At 33.2% G+C, this 24,023-nt stretch overlaps 2 protein-coding genes across 2 annotated transcripts in view; one reads left to right on the top strand and one right to left on the bottom strand.

Moving 5' to 3' along the window:
• LOC127735377 (meiotic recombination protein REC8 homolog) overlaps positions 1–1,810 on the bottom strand; it is a 30,365-nt gene extending 28,555 nt beyond the window's left edge. Inside the window, exon 1 of the mRNA XM_052245543.1 lies at positions 1,754–1,810. The gene's annotated coding sequence lies outside the window, so the exon portion shown is untranslated. The remainder of the gene's footprint in view (positions 1–1,753) is intronic.
• A 132-nt stretch (positions 1,811–1,942) lies between these two features.
• Positions 1,943–23,496, top strand: LOC127735381 (RNA/RNP complex-1-interacting phosphatase-like). The gene is made up of 10 exons (XM_052245546.1): positions 1,943–2,086; positions 4,933–5,008; positions 6,898–6,929; positions 7,762–7,861; positions 9,017–9,096; positions 11,049–11,095; positions 15,589–15,649; positions 16,533–16,579; positions 18,205–18,274; positions 20,743–23,496. The coding sequence occupies exons 1-10, from the start codon at positions 2,070–2,072 to the stop codon at positions 21,326–21,328; spliced, it is 1,116 nt and encodes a 371-aa protein (XP_052101506.1). The 5' UTR covers positions 1,943–2,069; the 3' UTR covers positions 21,329–23,496.
• The last annotated feature ends 527 nt before the right edge of the window (positions 23,497–24,023 follow it).

Below are 24,023 nucleotides of genomic sequence, written 5' to 3'. Positions count from 1 at the left end.
TTCTGTCTGCTTACCAAATTCTGTGAATTTGTCATTTGTTACTGCAGAAACATTAATATGTCTCTGGTTGCTGTATATTATATTTGTTTTTTTGTTTGGTACCATAAATCAGGCCGTAAGTTTTCTTGTAAGAATTGTGTTGGATCTCCTGTAGTCGGTGATCGCAATACTGGTATACCAGTATTGTCCACAATACTGGTATAAAAATTTTGTACCAGTATTGTAACTTTTTTTTTAAAAAACAGCAATACTGGTACATTACTGATATACCAGTATTGTAGTTGTATTGTTCACTATACTTTAAGGTGTATAATGAAAAATGAATTTTAAGCAAAATTAGATATTGAAGATCAATGAAGGGAGATTAAATGAACTCAAAAAGATTATAGAGGATAATTGTGAAATCAATTAACAACCAGTTAAAAATAATTACTATACTTGTACAAATAAACAAAAGATTATTGTAATTAACTCATCTTATTCAAACAATTGTTAATTATATAAATAATTGCTAATAATTTTATCATATTTCTATATTTTATTTAATTCAATTTAGATAAAATAATATAAAAGCTTTATTATCTGAGTTATTAATAAATTCAAGCAAATTATTACACTATGACACTGTAAATTCAGCATTTACATGTATGCCATCGTATATTTTGTAGATATCTTAATACATGTATACTATAAGCATTTGTTTGTCTTTATTTTCCTATCAATCTTTCACAATAAACATGATAAAAGATATCAATAATCCATTAAACATAAAAAGTTGCTTAATAGGGGAACCTGATTATAATCAAATTAACTAGTTTGTCTACATGAATTTTAAGGGTAGTTAAAGAGGTTGATTCAGAACCGTGGGCAATACAATTTGAAGCAGATATATCTACTGGTACAAATACTCAAATACTAATACTAGACAAGAACAGCTCCTACAGTAAGAAAGCCGTACAGGTGCTATCTAAACAAGCTTGTAATCTAGTAAGCGTAAGAGAAAGTCCACAGACTGAATACATAAATATCATTATAGGAAGTTGGGGTTGCAGAAATGCCATCTGAAGAAGAAATAAACAATACCAATGCTGATGATACAGAAGCTATAACAGCATTAATGTCAATATAAAATTCACTAAAATATACTATTGAGACTTGGAAAGAGAGAGCTGGAAGAAAACATAGAAGAAAGTAAATAGTTTGTTAAAATGCTGAGACAGTACGGTTCCCTTAAGAAAAAAACATCAGAAGATTTAAAATTTTCTTTGATTACAATCACAGTGTACCATCAATGGCATCATCAGTTAAACATACAATTGTCATGTCTGGCATATGTTAATATCATTATCCATATATATGTGACACCTTTAATAAAAGATTAATTACCTATATGTATTGTTTATTTTAAAAAAACACAATACTGGTACAATACTGGAATACAATACTGGTACAAAATTTTTATACCAGTATTGTGGACAATACTAGTATACCAGTATTGCGATCACCAACTACAGGAGATCCATTGTGTTAAATCAAGGATTTGTATAGTAAGACTATACAAATCATTGGTTAAATATATTCAGAAACCATTTATAACTTAATTGCTATGCGGCATGGGTTTTTGCCTAGTAATGAGTAGTATTGACTATTGTTGAATGCATCTTCCCTCTTACTTTATGCTACAGTGTGCACTGAAGCTGAAACCCTGACATCAAAAATTACAACATCAAGCAAAATTATACCTTCCACTTACACTGAAATTATTATGAAATATAATCTTATAATTCGTCACACTTTTATTCCAAATCAAAAGTTTCAAATTTCCCGCCTAAACAAATCATTTCTCTATTAGCGCTTTAAATGATTGTAAAAAAATCCTTCAACTAAACACTCAATTGATTAAGATATTCTGTGATTTTTTAATTTTAAAAAACAATCAGGAGTTTGTTAGGTGTCACTTCCGGTTGTTTCGAAAGTGCAAGTAAAATCTTATGAGTAGACCATAATTTTCCACTTCTATAGATCCATAAATACTTTTTTACGAGAAAGAGAACACTTTTTCACAAGTTATGCCACCACCAGACAGGTAATTTTAATTCGACGTTTCTGATCATACTGCCGCTGCTGCGCAAATCGGCCTAAATTTTTACAAATTACAGTTATAGCCTAAAACAAACTCGGACCATAACGAATGTTTTCAATTCGTTCCAAGTCTAATTGGTCCCAGATTTGGTTAATTCGTTCCAAGTCGGTGATCAATTTGTTCCAACTGATTTTGTTCATGAATACTAGAATCTGGGACTCACCAAATCAGACAATCTGTCCCAAGTTTATAATTCATTGACTGATTGTCAAGGTTGGGAGGTAAATAGAACCTGGTAAATACACCTTATTGCTATTTATTCCATTCCAGATAAGTTCTGAAATTATGCAACTTCTTCAAACCACCAGTTAAAGATATCTGGGACCCTGTTTTAACAATAGACCTTATCGCCATTTGCCTTGGAAATCTGAGCCTCTTGAATTATTGACGTCATACAACATTCACTTTTCCATTGTGGTGTCAGATGTTTTCTATTATGACGTCAAGATTTTACGGGAACCTTTGTGATGTCCAAACAAATAGCGATAAGGTGTATGTTCTGTGCATAAGATTTTTCAAAGAGTTGTGTTTAAACCATTGTAAACATGGTAAACAAAGCATTTTTCTTACTTTAAGTTGTGTGTAAAAAATTGGATCATAAACTCTACATATTTCAAAATGTTCACTTCCTACATGTTTTGCTCCCTCAGCTCGTTACTGATGATCTTTGTCTTGTGACAATTGACCCAAAAGGATTGATTGATTGTTGGTTGCTTAACGTCCAGTGGCAAATATTTCATGCATATTCAGGACGACCCAAAAGGAAGTTATTTAAATAGATATAAGAAGATGTGGTATGTGTGCCAATGAGACAACTCTCCATCCAAGTCAAAATTTATAAAAGTAAACCATTATAGGTCAAAGTTCTTCAACACGGAGCCTTGGCTCACACCGAACAGCAAGCTATAAAGGGCCCCAAAAATTACTAGTGTAAAACCATTCAAACGGGAAAACCAACGGTCTAATCTATATAAAAAACGAGAAACGAGAAACACTTATGAACCACATCAGATTCCTGACTTAGGACAGGTGCAAACAATTGCAGCGGATTTAAACGTTTTAATGGTACCAAACCTTCACCCTTATCATACTTATCTGAATTAATAGTGTAACATCACAACATAGAAAGATGACTGTTTTTTTCTGGAATGGACTAAATAGCGATAAGGTGTATACCACTCCCAGTACTACCCCGGTATTAACTTCGCGGGTCTATACTATTAGTGCCAGTACATATTGTGAAATAAACTTTTATAAAGGGATCTTTATTAAAACTGGATATAGAAATATAATGTTTAAGAAGTTAATTCTCATAAATTTAATTATAAATGGTATTAAATTACATTCCATATGTCTTTTAGATGCTGTACAATGATTTCCAGAGAACTCCCAAAAGCTCGATATGAACCCGAGAACTGATAGACATTACCCGAAAAACTCTATTTTATATAGTATTTTATTGCTTATCAGATGATAAAGACTATAATTATTAGATATGTCATTTTTGCTCAATAAATGTATAATTTAACTTGAGGAATTCGATTTGTGTGTCTTGTTTGCAAGGTAAATAACTCTATCTAAATAAAAGTATGAAACTTCTGAAGGATGAGATTCTTTTATTAATCATTAATTGGAAAACTTCAATTTAAAAAAATGATTTAGCACTTTTTATACCTGAATTTAGATAGAATTACATACTTTTCGAATAGTTGTGTCTGCCATATTATTATACAACATGTGCAAGGAAATAACATACACTTTACAAGACAATTTTGGGAGTTCTCGGGAGGCTTGTATGTGCGGACTGTTATTATTTCATTACCACTTGATATTATTTATAATGCAGCAACAAAACTCTCTGAAATCCCAGGCTTTTATCAGAGACACGATTAGCATTATATTCATACGCTAATATGGAAAGTATAGCAGAAAAAAATATGAATTTTTTAAACAAAACCATGTTATGCAGAAATACTTTTGATATCAAACATCCTGTGTAGGGATTGACTGGCCCCATAGGCGCACTGTCATATCAAAGCATTGAATTTCTTGGTGTATGAACTGTATAGTTTCATAAGTCATTTTAACCATGTACTATTATCCATTTTTCTAAGATTAGAGCAGGAGAAAGGTGTATGCAGCAATGATTCCTTGTCCATGTTGTTGCACAATAGGGAGTTCTGACCCTTTCAACTATTAATTTTAATCAATATTTATTACAAATGCATAATAAATTATTATCGCCTCAATGGTTTCGTGGTAGCTTGTTTGCCTAGAGTGCGGGAGGTCATGGGCTATAAAATTGGTATTTGCTGCTTTACCGCTAAGCAAGCAGCATTAAGGAGTAAGAGAAAAGACTGGTCGGCTCGGAGTCAGAATAATGTGTCCGTGTAATTTGACATGTCTTCCTGTAGACTGTTACCTTGTGAACTAGCACCTTTAAAAATCCGGCTCAGCGTGTGGGTCTAGTATTAAGCAGGGTTAATATTCCTATTACATTAACATGTTCTTGTCTTTAATATGCATATTAATTTGCCGCTGGACGTTAAGCATCTATCCACCATCATCATTATAATAAATTATTAAAAATTTGAGTGATCAGGAAAATTGTTAATGTCACTCTGACTGTCAGTTTTAAGAAAGTTAACTGTTATATTGCATAGGTTTTGCTTAATGATTGAGGTTGTATGCTGACCTGTTATTGTTCACATGTTTGACCTTTTTGTCTTTATGGATTGTTGTTTCTTTATCAATCATACCACATCTCCTTAATTTTATTTGATTTTTAGGTGGGACCAGTATGGTTCCCTTGGAGAAGTGATAAGTGGTACCAAATTTGTTGCATTCAAAGTTCCATTAAAAAAGGTAAGTCCTTAAAATAAATGCAGATACTTATATGTTAACACCTAATTTTGCCCACAATGAGCAATAAGATCACAGTAACTTGTGCATGAAAAAAAAGAAAGCAGTTATTATTGTCCAATTATTTGTTTAATAATAGTGAAGTTTCGTTGAAGCAAAACAAAATCAAGCATATGATAAACTGATGTGATTAGTCAAAGAATTGTCAGCTGTTGCATGACATTTGATTTATTTGTCAGCAAAGATTTCTCGATATTTACAGCTGCTATACCTGAGTGTGTACAAACAACCATAAGATTAAGTTAACTTGTTTGCTAAGTGAACCATGAAATCATTATTAACTTTGTTCACTGCCTATTGAAAATTGCTAGCCAATCAAATCATGGGATATGTATTAAACAAATGGATTTAACTTAAAACTTGTTTGTCAAGTTTGTTACTAAGCAGGGATCAAAGGTAGACTGAGTATGACAGAAATCTGTATTCGTACTATGATAATTACAGACGGATACAGAACTTAGCTGACTGAAGAATAATGAGTCCAAAAGTGAAAAGTACCAGTACACTATAAACAAGTGAACACAGACTTTTGATCAGTGACAACTATTTAGCTACTAATTAAATAATCAATTATTTAAGTGACTTAATTTTTTAAGATTTATTCTTAAATGAGAAAAGCAATGATGATCCATAAACAGAACAGACTTCCTGGTTGAGTTTCTATTGATGATAGTCGTATCGTGTTCTTTCTTATTCATTTTTTCTTTAATTTGCTGTTTAGATGGTCATGTGCACTTGCTTAGTGAAAAATTATAATTATTAAAGATACAAATGTCAAAATTGCAATGTTGTTGGCATGAGTGCACAAGAACTTCTCTTTATAATTCATGTAATTTCACCACAACCTAGCCAGTTTCAAAAAGAGAAGTCACTTCTCACTATACTTCTTAAGAAGTGTGAGCCCTGGAAAAGTTTTGATTTCAATCTACACAAAACAAAAAAAGTCAACAAAAAGGTGAAAAACTCGCTCTTTTGTCGTTTATAATTGTTAAATGTGGAAACTCTTGTTTAGTATTTTGCAAGAACCTATTGCATATGAGTGCGACAAGCAGTTCATGTGAATTGACATTCCCAAGTACCTTCTGGGCAGAGAAAAAACCAGTGTACACAAAACTGACACTATAATGGTGTGTGTAACAGATAAATCCCAAATTCATTTAAAATAAACATGGCTGATTATTGCTTAAAATTGTTTTACAAACTGTCTAAAAGGTAGATAATAGGAGATATGGGGTAGGTGTCAATGAGACAACCAAACTACACATCTATCTGTAAAAATCAACAATAGACAGGTGTTTATACTATATGTCAAGCTCTAAATCCACCAGAGTTTTAAAAAAAATGTGATTCAAATTAGACAGAGACTATTAAGTATTTCCAATCAAAACTTGAATAAAAACATGAAGATACGTGTATAACAATAAGTAACTGCTGACAGGGTGACTAACTTGAGATAGGCACATGAACATGGGGCAGGATTAGATAAGTAATTTTTTAGATCTCAACCCTCCCCCTTTTAATTTCACTTAGTTGGAACTGAAAAGGGCACATTAATGAATATACAATGAATACAAAAACAAAAAGTGCACAGAAACTTTGTGAAACCTGTTTTTTTTATATAAATTAACTTTGAAATTGATCATGAAAATTATAATTGAAGTTTCTGAATTTATAAAGAAATTAAAAAAAAAAACTGAATCAAACAAAATATTTTTATGATTTGTTTTAAATATCCAATTCATCTAGGTATCATTAGATGTGAACTATTTAGGGCATTGAAAATCTGCTGTAATCAAATGTATGCTATAATTATTTTCCCAAACCCATTTCAGGAATTACTTTCGACTGTTCATGAGAATGAAAGGTAAGTCCATTGCAGATAGCTGGTGGTAATGTTTATTACAAGTAGATAAGATGGGTTGGACAGGGATAAGGGACCATTGAAGTGAGGGGATCAGAAGAGGGAGTCAGGAGGAAGGAAGGGTTGGAAAAGGGGGAAGGAATTGTGAGAAGGGGGAGTTGAAATTAGGGATATGCTGGGAAAGTTTCTTGACCCATTTTCATCTGAGAGTCAGCATGGTCAGGGGGAGGGAATTGGGATTATGGGATAGGAAGCAGGAGTTAGGGGAGGGAAATGTGAACTAAAGACCCCTCTCCAACCATTCAGATAAGTTAATTTCAATAAATTAAGATTTGAGTCGGTCAGGTTTAACACAGTAAAACTAGGTTAACATGCAGACTAGTCCAATACACCTAGATAATGTTGTCAATATAGTGTAGTGGAATTACATGGTCTGTGCAAAAAAATGAAGGTGACTTACGTTGTAAGATTTATGTAGCTTCAATACAGTAAGATGAAAGTAACTGTAATACATTAACATGCATAGAAGTCAAATACAATAACTATGTAACATAGAAACTGTACAGTTGTATAGCAAATTCACTCTAAAATATTTTACTTTCGATATATAAATGATTGAAAAGCTTTTAAATCATAACAATAGACACAAGTCACACACTCATTTACAATGTATAATCACATAAATGGAAAAGGGCAAATATATTGCATTTCAAGATATATTGAAATCCTATACTTTCGCACCGTCCAATCATTAGAGATTTACCTAACTGAGTACTTATAATGAATTGATTTTTAATTGTATCATATTTTAATTTTGATATATCTGTATATTTAGGTTTGGTCCTGATGATGTGATAGAGAAATTAAAAGACAAAGGAAAAGAATTAGGACTAGTTATAGATATAACATATACTGATAAATACTATCACAAAGGAGTAAGTAATTTAATCAACAAAAGGAGATGTGATGTAAACTTCAGAGAGACATCACGTAACAACATTACAAATGATTAAGACATAAAGAGGCTTATATATGAGAGGATGACATGCTTTAGGGATGTGGGATATAGGGGATGATAAAAGTGATGTGGGATATAGGGGATGATAAAAGTGATGTGGATAAATGGGGTATAACAATGTGGGGATGTGGGATATAGGGGATGGTAACAGTGATGTGGGTAAATGGGGTATAACAATGTGGGGATGTGGGAATGGGATATAGGGGGTTAAAAAAGTGGGAAGTGTGGTCTTTTTTTTGACAGGATTTGGGAAATGAGCACACCTACATAACCCCCTCATATATAGTCTCCAGTGTCAGGAAGACAATTGTTTAGTCCCAGGAATCAAGCTCTAAATCACCCCAATTTACAGTTTGTGAATTTTGTCATCTCTGCCTTGAAGTAATCATTGGCTTATCACATATCTATTGTGTTATTGGTTCTCCCTATTCTCAAATCTTAAAATGACCAAACTTCACAGCTATTGTTTAAAACAAATACTTGTATTTGCGTTTCTGTCCAAGACAAACATTGTGCAGAATTCTATAACTTGCTCAAATATGCTTTGTTCATCATCCAGATTTATAAAGATTTTGTCAGTTACTGAATACATGTACCTAGTATGTCGTTAATACATTAACGAGGAAGAAAATACATGTTATTAAAAAATATGAAGATAATTCAAAATATGGCTAAAAAGTAATTCATTTCTAATAATTTTTTCCAAACATAAAGCAGACAGTTAAAACATATTCATATATTAATATAAATGTTTAGGCCATGTCTATTCAATACCAAGTTTGTTGGACCCCATGGTATTTGAAAAAGGTCAGAAAGAAAAGAACAAAATTTTCTTCAAACCCACTTCCAGTTTTGAGTTACCTTTGTTCGTGTCCAACTTTACATTGAAAAATTTATAATTCAGTTGTAAGTTTGAATATATCATCCTTCAAATGGATAGTTGACATTTTGAACAACCTAGATTATGAAATACAAACCTGGTAGGTCAGGAGTCAAATATTTCATGTCTCAATGGTCACCTAGAGAAAACATTTTACTGAGAATCTATTTTTAAGAATTTTGAATTTTGCAGGAATTTTGTAGAAAAAATGTTGAACATGAGAAGATTTATACTTATGGACATGTTGTACCAACAGATGCTGTTGTTTACAGGTAAATTTAGGTGTATGTCTTGTTACTTATAAAATTAAGATGTGGTAAATTTGCCAGTGAGACAACTGTCCACCAGAGTACAAATGATGTAAATGTGAGAAACTATAGGTCACCGTACATCCTTCAACAATGAGCAAAAAGGCCAAGAAATGAGAAAATGTGAAACAATTCAAATCAGAAAACAAAGGGCTTGATTTATGAAAAAACAATAAATGATAAACAAAATGTGACAGACAGCAAGCAATTACAACTACTGAATCAGCATGAATTTGATGGGGTTAAACATGTTGGTGAGTGCTCACCACTCCGCTAACCTGGGACATGGTGTAACAGCACAACATTAAAAGAAACTAAAAATACAGTTGGAAATGTCTTGATCCATCAGATTGGCACGAAGTAACAATAACAACTTAACATAAATACAAAAACACAAAGATCAGATGTAAGAGTACTCATAGTTACTAAAAATTAGTTGAAAGCAATTTATTACAAAATAATCATGTTCTCCTCGACTAAAGTATCAATAAAAAATTATTTGATAGAGTTGAGTACGGAACAACAACTGCATATTTTAACTTTTAAGCCAATAAGTAAAGAATAACTCGTACTATGATGATGATGTGGCTTTTCAGACATCTGGATGTCAACATTTGTCTGAGTCCAGAGCTCCAGATAAGCTGGGTATTTGCGTGATCTCGCAATAAAAACAATTGAAAACCCAATGCAATTGACAATTGCAGCGTTCAAAAACCCAATGCATGCAAAGGAAAACCCAATTATATGTCAAAACCATGCGTTCTCAACCCTTCTAGTCGTTATCGTGTGCGTTATTTACCCTTATCTATAAAATCTATTTTTGTAATATTTATAAATGGTAATCTCCTTTGGTTCTATAAATAGAGCGTTACAGCAAATAGTTGATCTGGGTGCCTGTTGGAATTGTTCGTTGCTCAAAAAGGTAAACGTGCTGATATAAACAGATTTCGATCTTCTCTGCATTTATCCAATTAGCGTAGCTTTTTGATAGCTGAGGGATAATTATGATGATAAGAAGACTCAACTAGTGTTATCAGGAAGCGTTCCTCTGACACACGTGTTCATGCAATGGCACGTCCAGACAGAAAACCATGTGTCCAGGGCGAGTATATACGTGCCTTAACGAGAACATTGTTAGTACGACAAACACGGGTTTTGTCTCCATATGACTAATCAGTGGTGCGTGAATTAAATCAGTTGGAACAGTGAAAGGCCAAATCAATTATGTAGCTGAAAAGCATTGGAAACCAAAAGTTCTAATAAGGGACAACTAACGACCAGATTTATGTAAATAAAATTAAACATTAACATTCAAGTATTATTTTAGTTTTAAAAGAGTTTTTTTTTTTCATTTCTGTTGATGAGTGAACACACCTTTTCACATTCGTTTTGACGTTAATGTAGCTTGCCACTTTCTTTGCTTTCAATCTAATTGTTCTTATGCCAATAAGACAACTATAGATAGTTATTGGCAAGTGTAGTATAACATTGTCATTTATTTATTTGATGTTGCAGGATCATTTAAATTGAATGTGGTCTCAGTCATTAAACCACCCCATGGTTATATCCTTAATTTGTGAATTCTTATCTGGTGCTTTGTGTCTCTGCATAATCTTTTGAACTGTGAATTAGATTTTACCAAATAATAGTTGACAACGGTTTTTTGTGAGATTGAGACCCCACATAAACTAGGTCACTAGATAAAAAGTTAACGCTAAGACAGCTTGAAATAGGCCATATTTTGTGGAAAGTTTGGTTTTTGTTTTGAATCTTAAATCTTATCCTTACCCAAATTGTTTGATGATGTTTCTAAGAGAAGGGCCTCTTTAGAATTTGAGGTCAGTATTTGAAAATTCCCAGCAACTATAAATAGACTCAATTTATGATTAATTTCTCTGTCATGGTTTTCATTTTAGATTTTTCGACGTTGTTGAGAAATTCATCAAGAGGAATAAAAAGGAAGGTAAGATATAGTGTATAATGAATGATATATTTGTTGAAAAATGTTTATAGTCAATTGAAGTATAGGCAAAGAGGTACAAATGAATATAAAAAAAATGCAGCTGAATGAATGCAGCATTAAATAAGAAATGGTTTAAGCCAGGTTGTGGTTTAATGGAAATTTAAAAATGTAGGCATGGACAAGTATATAAAATAATATATAGAGCCTACCCATGGTAAAATCAAAAGGTGGAGGGGGTGTGGGTGAGAGTATTTTGAAAATGATTATCTGAATAGCTGGTTAGAGATGAGAATGAATCACTTTGCACAAGACAGAATAAAAATGAATATCTGTAAAACAGTTGTGTACAAAAGTGAAAATATTTTTTTTTTGCTGCAAAGCTGCGGAAACTAAGCATGTGTAGCAACAGATGAAAATGAAAAGACATTTCACAAAAAAATCACCCAAATATCAAATGGCCGTCCATTTACATAGGATGACACCACTTTCACATTTAGGCTGAATCACATTGTGATGACTGAAATTTTTGCTGTTTATGATTTATTCGGTATTACAACATTGAACATACATCATTCCAGATTCATGTCCACCAAATTGACTTGAACTCTCAAATTTCATTTATAACATACTGCAATCAGAATTTCTAAAAGAAATAATAAACTGCTTGGAATCGTCGTAAAGTATCAACATTTCATGCCTTTTTAGCTCACCTGGCCCGAAGGGCCAAGTGAGCTTTTCTCATCACTTGGCGTCCGTCGTCGTCCGGCGTCGTCCGTCGTCGTCCGTTGTCGGCGTTAACTTTTTACATTTTGAACTTCTTCTAGAGAACCACTGAATGGAATGAAACCAAACATGGCATGAATGTTCCTTATGAGGTGCTGACCAAGTGTTGTTACTTTGTAGCCGATCCATCATCCAAGATGGCCGCCAGCGGGGGACTTAGTTTAACATAGGACCCTATGGGAAATGCATACAAATGACTTCTTTTAGAGAACCACTGAATGGAATGAAACCAAACATGGCATGAATGTTCCTTACGAGGTGCTCACCAAGTGTTGTTACTTTGTAGCCGATCCATCATCCAAGATGGCCGCCAGCGGGGGACTTAGTTTAACATAGGACCCTATGGGAAATGCATACAAATGACTTCTTTTAGAGAACCACTGAATGGAATGAAACCAAACATGGCATGAATGTTCCTTATGAGGTGCTGACCAAGTGTTGTTACTTTGTAGCCGATCCATCATCCAAGATGGCCGCCAGCGGGGGACTTAGTTTAACATAGGACCCTATGGGAAATACATACAAATGTCTTCTTTTAGAGAACCACTGAATGGAATGGAACCAAACATGGCATGAATGTTTCTTATGAGATGCTGACCAAGTGTTGTTACTTTGCAGTCGGTCCATCATCCAAGATGGCCGCCAGCGGGGGACTTAGTTTAACATAGGACCCTATGGGAAATACATACAAATGTCTTCTTTTAGAGAACCACTGAATGGAATGAAACCAAACATGACATGAATGTTCCTTATGAGGTGCTGACTAAGTGTTGTTACTTTGTAGCCGATCCATCATCCAAGATGGCCGCCAGCGGGGGACTTAGTTTAACATAGGACCCTATGGGAAATGCATACAAATGACTTCTTTTAGAGAACCACTGAATGGAATGAAACCAAACATGGCATGAATGTTCCTTATGAGGTGCTGACCAAGTGTTGTTACTTTGTAGCCGATCCATCATCCAAGATGGCCGCCAGCGGGGGACTTAGTTTAACATAGGACCCTATGGGAAATACATAAAAATGTCTTCTTTTAGAGAACCACTGAATGGAATGGAACCAAACATGGCATGAATGTTCCTTATGAGATGCTGACCAAGTGTTGTTACTTTGCAGTCGGTCCATCATCCAAAATGGCCGCCAGCGGGGGACTTAATTTAACATAGGACCCTATGGGAAATACATACAAATGTCTTCTTTTAGAGAACCACTGAATGGAATGAAACCAAACATGGCATGAATGTTCCTTATGAGGTGCTCACCAAGTGTTGTTACTTTGTAGCCAATCCATCATCCAAGATGGCCGCCAGCGGGGGACTTACGGTAGTTTAACATAGGACCCTATGGGAAATGCATACAAATGACTTCTTTTAGAGAACCACTGAATGGAATGAAACCAAACATGGCATGAATGTTCCTTATGAGGTACTGACCAAGTGTTGTTACTTTGTAGCCGATCCATCATCCAAGATGGCCGCCAGCAGGGGACTTAGTTTAACATAGGACCCTATGGGAAATACATACAAATGTCTTCTTTTAGAGAACCACTGAATGGAATGGAACCAAACATGGCATGAATGTTTCTTATGAGATGCTGACCAAGTGTTGTTACTTTGCAGTCGGTCCATCATCCAAGATGGCCGCCAGCGGGAGACTTAGTTTAACATAGGACCCTATGGGAAATACATACAAATGTCTTCTTTTAGAGAACCACTGAATGGAATGAAACCAAACATGGCATGAATGTTCCTTATGAGGTGCTCACCAAGTGTTGTTACTTTGTAGCTGATCCATCATCCAAGATGGCCGCCAGCGGGGGACTTAGTTTAACATAGGACCCTATGGGAAATGCATACAAATGACTTCTTTTAGAGAACCACTGAATGGAATGAAACCAAACATGGCATGAATGTTCCTTATGAGGTGCTGACCAAGTGTTGTTACTTTGTAGCTGATCCATCATCCAAGATGGCCGCCAGCGGGGGACTTAGTTTAACATAGGACCCTATGGGAAATACATAAAAATGTCTTCTTTTAGAGAACCACTGAATGGAATGGAACCAAACATGGCATGAATGTTCCTTATGAGATGCTGACCAAGTGTTGTTACTTTGCAGTCGGTCCATCATCCAAGATGGCCGCCAGCGGGGGACTTAGTTTAACATAGGACCCTATGGGAAATACATACAAATGTCTTCTTTTAGAGAACCACTGAATGGAATGAAACCAAACATGGCATGAATCTTCCTTATGAGGTGCTGACCAAGTGTTGTTATTTTGTAGCCGATCCATCATCCAAGATGGCCGCCAGCGGGGACTTAGTTTAACATAGGACCCTATGGGAAATGCATACAAATGACTTCTTTTAGAGAACCACTGAATGGAATGAAACCAAACATGGCATGAATGTTCCTTATGAGGTGCTGACCAAGTGTTGTTACTTTGTAGCCGATCCATCATCCAAGATGGCCGCCAGCGGGGGACTTAGTTTAACATAGGACCCTATGGGAAATACATAAAAATGTCTTCTTTTAGAGAACCACTGAATGGAATGGAACCAAACATGGCATGAATGTTCCTTATGAGATGCTGACCAAGTGTTGTTACTTTGTAGCCGATCCATCATCCAAGATGGCCGCAAGCGGGGGACTTAGTTTAACATAGGACCCTATGGAAAATACATACAAATGTCTTCTTTTAGAGAACCACTGAATGGAATGAAACCAAACATGGCATGAATGTTCCTTATGAGGTTCTGACCAAGTGTTGTTACTTTGTAGCCGATCCATCATCCAAGATGGCCGCCAGCGGGGGACTTAGTTTAACATAGGACCCTATGGGAAATACATACAAATGTCTTCTTTTAGAGAACCACTGAATGGAATGAAACCAAACATGGCATGAATGTTCCTTATGAGGTGCTGACCAAGTGTTGTTACTTTGCAGTCGGTCCATCATCCAAGATGGCCGCCAGCAGGGGACTTAGTTTAACAAAGGACCTATGGGAAATACATACAAATGTCTTCTTTTAGAGAACCACTGAATGGAATGAAACCAAACATGGCATGAATCTTCCTTATGAGATGCTGACCAAGTGTTGTTACTTTGTAGCCGATCCATCATCCAAGACGGCCGCCTGCGGGGGGCTTTTTTTAACATAGGACCCTATGGGAAATACATACAAATGTCTTCTTTTAGAGTACCACTGAATGGAATGAAACCAAACATGGCATGAATGTTCCTTATGAAGAGGTGACCAAGTGTCTCTACTTTGTTGCCGATTTACTGTTCAAGATGGCCACCAGGATATTTTATTAAATAAAGGGACCAATATTAATCAAAATTTGGCCTCAATCATTATTTGGGTATCTGTTATGATTTTTATCTATCTTTACATGATTTCTAAAACCAAAGTAGAGTCAGGTGAGCGACACAGGCTCTAGAGAGCCTCTAGTTTTAGATTGTACTTCAAATTTACCATCAACACAAGCTCCAAAGATTGGCATGTGCATGTGACCCCACTATAGATATGAGACAGACATGGACTGCATAGGCAACAGTATACTGACAATTTTCCGTGTATTCTTTGATTTCATGTCATAATTTTTTTTTAAATGTAAAATAATATTTCTGTTCAAGTAGTAAATCATTTTTAACGCTAAGCATCTATGCCTTGAAACTTCATTATGCAGTTTATTAATTTTTTTTAGAAATGGTAATAGGTGTACATTGTACACATGGAGTAAACAGGACTGGTTACATTGTTTGTAGGTAAGAATAGTACACAATAGATTAAGATAATCCAGTTTATTTTTACACCATCAATAGGAATTCATTTTTGGTTGAGGAAATTTATCCAAATAAGAAAACTAAATAAAACTGAATTCTAATTTTTCTGGCATTGCTTAAAGTATGTGATATAAAACTTCTCATCATGTTTGATTGCATTATGTCGAATATTAATGAAATCCAAAGTCGATTTCCAATACAAATATAAGTATGTTATCTGGATACTTCACTGATAATGTCTAACCTCTATAATGACAGGAAATGAAGTAATAAAGTGATTAAGGGATGCATGGAATTGGCACAGTCAGAAATCATGGGCTATGAGGCATATTCATCTCTCAACGAGAATCATTGATAAATATCTAATTGATTTTGGATTTCTTTATGTTTTTTATCATTTAACCCCTATATATATAAACACATGAAAATATATTCCATCATGTAATATGGCATACTTAAGATACAACATGATTTCATGACTGTTCAAAATGGCTGCTATTAGGAGTGGGAATGGGGATTTTGTATGAAAATAGGTGACGGCTTACCTCATTAGAGAAGTGACCACTTAAACAAGTTTAAATATATAAATCATGGCCATTGGTCAAAACGATCTTACAGAAAGGTGGCCACTGACAAGAGATGACTGTTAGGACAGGTTTGAATATATATTCTTTAGAATTCAATAAATCTTTATGTAACTGATTTGAAGAAAGTTCCTGATAAGGTGAAGTAGACAGCAATTTATCTTGCTTCACATTGAAAGGATTTCTGATTATCCAAACTTCTTTGTAATTGATGAGGCATATGATGCTTTAGAACAATTTATAACTTTTTCAGTCTACTGTTAATTTTATTTTTATTTTAGGTACATGGTTGAAAGATTAGGCATTGATCCTACCGAGGCTATGGATGGTAATTGATTTAAGATAATAAACACTCAAAAAATAAATAATTTACAGTACATGGACTTGAGTGTGTAGGTAAAGGTAGTATCTTTGGTTAGCATGCTTGCTATCTGAACCATGAAATCATTATTAGCTAAGGTACAACCTTCTTTTGGGCGGAGTCAATAGTTAAGCGGGGAATCAAAAGAAGGAACAGAATATAAATATTGTGAAACCAGTTTTACAAGTTAGTTCAAAAATATGGGTGTGTTTGATTTGTCTATTTCATTTTAATCAATTACCTCTGTTCATTTATAACTAATTGTTTACATGTGTAATTTTATAGAATGTTATGATTACATCGATTTAAAAAAAAAACTTTCAAATCCTTATTATATATGTTTATATATAAAATAAGGATATCATTATCTTTGATTTTAATGTGTATGTTTTTTGTCGTTGATTTTTTTAAGGAGGGGTTGCTACTGAAGGTGTAACAATAAATTTAGTCGGGTCAAATCTTTGAGATATTCCTATCACCATTCTATTGTAATAATGGTATTGTATTGTTTTGATTAAAATTAAATTGACAGATCAAACACACCTACATGTACAGCATGCTACTGAATTAGTTTATAATTGGCACTACCGGTATATTTTAAATTTAGATTGAAAACATATTTCTAAACTTGTTTCACAATGTTTATTCACTGTCCTTACTTTTGATTGGTTCTCTACCTAACCATAATAATTGACTCCGCCCAAAGGAAGGTGGTACCTAAACTAATAATGATTTCATGGTTCAGCTAGCAAGCAAGCTTACCAAAGATAATACCTTTACCTACACACTCAAGTCATTGTGTTGTAAAACATTTTTGAAATATTGTGTTCTTTTTTTAAGCAACACATAAAATAAGTAGTCTTTGATACCTTACATTTAAATGTAGAAGGAAAACATTTCAGTAACTATAAATTTAAAAGTATTGGCAAAGATAAATACAATTTTTGATAATCAATACACTTTTCTTCTTTTTTCATGTTGAAACAACCTCATATTGATCGAAATCTAATTGATAAAGAAAGAATCATCCTATATGTATATATTTTTTTGTAGTTAGATCATTCTTTTTTTTAATACAGTTGATCCTGACAAACAGCCATATCTGAAAACATGCATAGCTCACTTTGATAAAGTACAAATGAAATGTGGGTTATATTGCACTGAGACAACAATCCTAAAACAATATAACTGCAAAAGACAAAAAAATAAAAATAAAACCGCAAAAGACAACAATAAAACCACAAAAGACAACAATAAAACTGTAAAAGACAACAATAAAACTCTAAATGACAACAACCTTAAAACAATAAAACCAAAAAGACAACCATCATAAAACAATAAACCACAAAAGAAAATAGTCAAAAAACAATAAAAGCACAAAGGTCAACATTCTTGCAACAGTCCTTAAACAATAAAACCATAAAAGACATGAAGAGGTTGATCTATAGTATCATCAATAGACATGAATTTATTCCATATGGCTAGCACTAAATCATCCCAAGTCTAAACAAGTACATCAATTGACTTGATAGACAGGTTTTAAATATGTAGAAAATAGAAATACAACAATATTTTGCTTTTTTTTTTTGCAGCTTTCAAACAAGCCAGAGGTCATCCAATTGAAAGGCAAAATTATATTGATGATTTACTCACACGGAAACAGTAAGTTAAAAAAAACATGAAGATTTACAATTTTACACAGTATATTTCAATAATTTTGGTTTAATTTTTGATGACATTTGTTTACAATTGTCAACAGAATCACAAAACTACAGATTAATAATGAAATATCATTATTATACAGTAGTTTAATCTTTGTCTTTAAAATTTAAACCATAAAACAGCTATCATACAGATGTATACAACTCCATGAAAAAGTCATTTAATACTTTTGAAAAGACCACCAGTATATGTTACTTAAATTATAGACTAGTTTTTATGAGCCCAAACTCTTCTGAAACAACAGAATGATATGTGGCATTTTTGGTAAAACATTTAACTTCCTAAATTTATATTCCAAATCAAATCTTTTCTCTTATTTTCACTTTAATTTTTGAACCAAAAAAAAGTTGATCCTTTATGAGTAAAAACATTTTGTGCATGCACAGTTAACTTACAGGATTGGTAGAGAAATCACAAACTAATCAAAAATATACCACAAGTTAACTAAATGAAACATTATTGGACCAAAAATCAAGCAAAAATTTCAAAAACAATGCACATCAATGTACCTATTATGGAAAAAAAGTGTTAAAGAAACAATTAAATTCATGATTTTCATGAAACTCAACTTCGTAGAAACTACACAATGGCACATGTTTTATGGTATTCCATTTGTTTGTTTAAATGTATACTTCCTAAATTCATATTAGAATAACTTTTTTATGGTAGTTCTTTTAATTTTTGCAACATTTTAAGAATCTAGTGCCTGTATTTGACCTTTTTGTACTATCCCTGTGCTTGTCCAATAAACTTCATTTGTAAGTTAAGATGAATGGTAAAAACAAAATATCCAAAACAACAATGCAATACAATGTATTAAATGAAACAAAATTTGACCAAAACCTGACAGTATAATAAAAACAACTCGAAACAATTTCCTATTACTGAATTCAGTCTTGTATTGTCCGCATTATTTTACTCCAAAATTAAAACTGCCAGGCAGGGGTGAGGATTATAGAGTACTATAAGCAAGAAAAAAGGGTGGAAGTCAGCCGGGAATCGGCTTATGCATAACGCTGTATAAACTAAAAAACATAATCAGTTATTCTTTCCATTTTGTTGTTTCATACTGCTGTATGTGTATTGATTTAGTTAAACGTCCTTTAAACATTAATGTGATGAATATGTTTTTAAACACAATTTTACTAAAAGACAAAACATTTTACTTTCAAACTTTAAAAAAATTCAGAAATTATTTAGTCATATTTGCTGGAAATTAACATGTATATTCTTATTTCTGGTTAATGTTGAACACAACTTTTCCAATTGTTTTTTTTTGTGATTTTTGCTTATTTTTACACTCATGATTTTACAAGCAGTTTCAACTTCTACTTAATTAGGGAAAACAGGGTTTTCTATGAACATTTGTGAACATTCACACAAGATTTGAAATTACTAGAGTTTCACAAAGTTTTCAACAAATGACAAAAAGCTTTTTTTTCTGAATTCCCTTGGCAAAAAATTGGTTGCGGACTTCATGAGGCCCATTACGGTAGTGAAAAAGGCTGCAAAGTAAACTTGGTCTCTTTCTTTGTAATGTCATGCATAAAAATTCTGTAAACCAACTCATTTTCATGCATACTTTATTTCAAAATAAGTTCTTTCTAGCCAACTTTGCTGCAACTTATTTTTCGCGATCTTCCCATTTTCTTGATATATATAAAAAAGGAAGACCCAAATTTCACATATTCTGGACAATTTAAAGGAGAAGGTCCCGTAAGGGCTAGTTTTGGCCTAAAATTCGAACTACATCTGATGAAAGATTTTTGACATTTTTTAAACACTCAAGTGTCTACTTCAGTCGATTTAATTAGTTTATGTAAAATATTTGAACTGATTTGGCCATTAATGACGCCTTAATTCAAGCTTAAATATGAAAAATCTATCAAATATGCCTTAAAACTTCACTTTTCAGATGGTTTTTGTCAAAAATGTAAGTGGCCGCATTCGTGTTCAGTCTCAACCTTTATATATGTTATGTATTGTCATCAAATACAACATATATTTAAATATTAAGACTGAACACAAATGCGGCCACTTTAATTTAGACAAAAATGTCTTAAAATTAGCACAAATGCTGAAAGTGTGAAGATTTCAGTAGTTTTGCATGAATTTATGATGCTAGTACCTGATGCATGTGCATTGTATAGTCAAAAACAGCCCATATTTATGGAACAAAAGTATTCTACTTTCCAATAGACAGTTGAAGGTTTACATTTCTATAAATTTGTAAAAATGCTATATTTTGGGGCCAAAAAGGGCTCTTACCGAACCTACTCCTTTGTGTTATTTTTCTACTCATGAAAGTTGCGAAAGTGGTTGGTTTACAGTATTACAGATTTGCAGTCACTAGCTTTTATTCTTAACTTTATTTAAAGCTATATAACTTGATTGTTTTTTTTTTGTAGTAACCCTGATTATGTGATAGGTGATCATCCACCAGTTCTTAAAGAGGAGAAAAAGAACAACAATAAAAAAAACAGTGACCGATATAAACCCTGGCTGAGACACAAAAAACACGACAAGGCTTCATCAAGTACTATGGAAGTGGAAGAAGAAAAACAATATCAAAATGATTTTCAGACTCTGCAACTGAATAATTCATCTCATGCATTTGATGAAAGTCATCAAAGGGGATATCATAGTTTTGACAGAAGGAATAATTATGATGGAGAAAGATCAAGCAGTTATGACAGAAGAAATAATTATGGCGGGGAAAGATCAAGTAGTTATGACAGGAGAAACAATTATGGCGAGGAAAGATCAAGTAGTTATGACAGGAGAAACAATTATGGCAGAGAAAGATCTTATAATGATTCACATTATCACAATAGAAGAGAGGAATCAAAGCCATACCATCGGACATTAAAGCCTAGCAGGAGTTATCCTCCTCATGATGATCGTTCATATGAGAAAGATAATAATTATTCACGGACGTCAAGACATAACTATTATTCCCATCCTAATCTGCATATACGAGACAACAAATATTAACATTTGTCAATGCAAAATGTAACTTATGGGTTGTTGTTGGCATTTTAAGATATTCGTAGCTTGTTCAGAAACAACAAAGAATGGCAATAGCTAAATGGTGGAGAAATATCTATTCTTTCTGCTGTAACTTTTACAGAAGATACATGAGGGGAAATTTTGTTGTTATCCTCCAGAAGCAATTTAATTCCTATGAATGTGTGGTTTTATGGCTTTTTATGCAGTCATGCACAACATTGTATTATTTATAAAGGTGATTTGGCTATTATAAGGTCTAATTTGGATCAGATATTCCTTCCTCATAGGTTGTGTCAATATAGTTTTAGTTCATATGACAATAACCATGTTATAATACATACATCCATCATCAGAGAATCTGCAGGCATAGCATGAGGAAATCATCATGCAGCATGTGTTGTTTAAGTAACTTGAATGCTTTTAAACGTGCAAATGTGATAGTTTTATGAGATATCAGTATTTGTATGCCCATGCCGTAGGCGACGGGGCATTAAGTGTTGCCCTTGAACGTCCATCTTTCCGTCTGTCCATCTGTCCTATTTTCGTTTGTTTGCAGCATGAGCAGGGGCATTCCTGTCCTCAGACACATTCTTCTTTTATTTTTAAATACATGTGTACTACAGATATTAGTTGAAGAAAGTAAAAGAGTCTATCCCTCCCATATCAGCTGAAAGGTTTTTGTTTAATGAAGTTTACCATGAAGCTGTGGTCACATCTACTTAAAGCAAAGTACATGTACACATGTTCATTGTGATTCAATTTTATTATTTAAATATATGCCAAATTATGGTTTTTGAATAAGGTTGCGAGGTTCAATGAATAAGAAATTGTGATACTGCTAGTGGGGCATGATGTCCTATGGACACAATTGTCATATTTTTGTTCAATATTTTAAAACCAATACTTGATATAAAAAAAGATATGATGTGGTATGATTGCCAATTAGACATCTATCCACCAGAGATCAAACGAAGTAGGAGTTAGCAACTATAGGTCATCTTAGGGCCTTCAACAATGAGCAAAACCCAAACTATGAAAGGCCCCGAAATGACAAACATAAAACAATTTGAACCAAAAAACTAACAACCTGATTTCTGCACACAACAATAAACAAAAAACAAATAAGATATACAGTTCTCAAATTGTCTTTCATTCAATACTTAAAAAAACATTCCTAATAACCACACGTGACTAAAGTGAAATAAACTGAGTTAAAAAAAAAAAGAGAAATTGCCTTGATATCATGAAGAATCACAAGCAGATGGATTTGTTTGGAGTCCTTATCAATAATCTACAGCAGAAATATCTTACAACTAATTTATTTCTAATACTATGTTCTGCTATGTTATTTTTCTTTTATCTTACCTTGCAACTGACAAAAAAGTCTTGACTTCTAAAAATATGTCAATAAATTGAATGTGAAGTTTCTAGGCAACACTTCCATTAAAAACATTGGCTGATCCCCACCATTGATAATACTTATAAAGAAAACACTAATGACTAGTTTTTTAAAGGAAGGCAATCTTGAGAATATATTGATGGATTATAAAAACTCATCAAAGATACCAGGCTTATAATTTATAAATGTCACAATTCAAGGTAGACAACTCAAGTGAATGTGGTAAATAGTTTCAAAATATTCAGCAACAATCTCTTTAAGAACTTACCCAACAATTTTGTGTATATTTTGCTCTTTTTATTTTTCAAAAGCCTTGTTTTAAAAAAACATTCACATTTTCTCAAAAAATAATATTTTGGTACAAATATGACCCTTTTTCAATTTTGGTAAAATATCTCCAGGCTCTATTGATAAGCAACTTTATTTTATATTGGTAGCAATATTACAAATACTTTTATTTTTTCTTGAAATGCATGCTTTTTGTAATTTATTAGTTCTTAAATGCATACTGTCAACATTTATAATTATAAAGTAATAAAGCAAATACCTCTGAGTCAAACAAGTATCTTGTATTGTTTTCATTACATTAGTTACCATGCAGCAAAAAATAGTTTTAAACAGTGATAAAGCCTAATGTAGAAATTTTAGGAACGGCACCATTCAAAACTTACCGGATGTATTTTGCCAATGTTGTACATATATATGTTCATGCATTTTACAAGTTACAAACAGAATAATAAAGAACAAATATATATTTCAGTGTTTTTATTCCTTTCTTTTCTGGTGTAGTACATTTGTTCATTGTGAAGGTTACTTTATATAACTATGAAGAATAAGAAAATCACAAAAGAACCATGGGTGCATACACCAATTGCAATCTTTATGGATTTGTAGTAGAAGTAACAGATGTTTGTGTTAAGTTGACTGTAAAGTCTGCTGACAATTTATGTCATATGGTGGAAAACAAAAATGACTTGCCCCAATTTCAGTCTATTAATTGATGTTGTGACCTTGACCTTTGACCTAAAAATCAAGAGGGTCTTTTTCTTTCCAATGCACATTATCCACAAAAGAATAGTAAAGATTTGTTTTATGGCTTAAAAGATGTCAAACAAACAATTAGTCTATTTAGCCTACCTGGCCCAAAGGGTCTGTTGTCATCATAAACTTATACAAAAATCTTCTCTGAAACCAGTGGACCCATTTCAACCAATATTTAATTGAATGATCCTTAGGGTATCTAGTATAAAGTATGTGTGGGTTTTTTTTTCATGCCAATTA

Source organism: Mytilus californianus, unplaced genomic scaffold (assembly GCF_021869535.1).
Source record: "Mytilus californianus isolate M0D057914Y unplaced genomic scaffold, xbMytCali1.0.p SCAF_3, whole genome shotgun sequence".
Lineage (NCBI taxonomy): Eukaryota > Metazoa > Mollusca > Bivalvia > Mytilida > Mytilidae > Mytilus > Mytilus californianus.
Note: the sequence above shows the minus strand (reverse complement) of the source record. Positions and strands in the feature narration are given on the sequence as shown.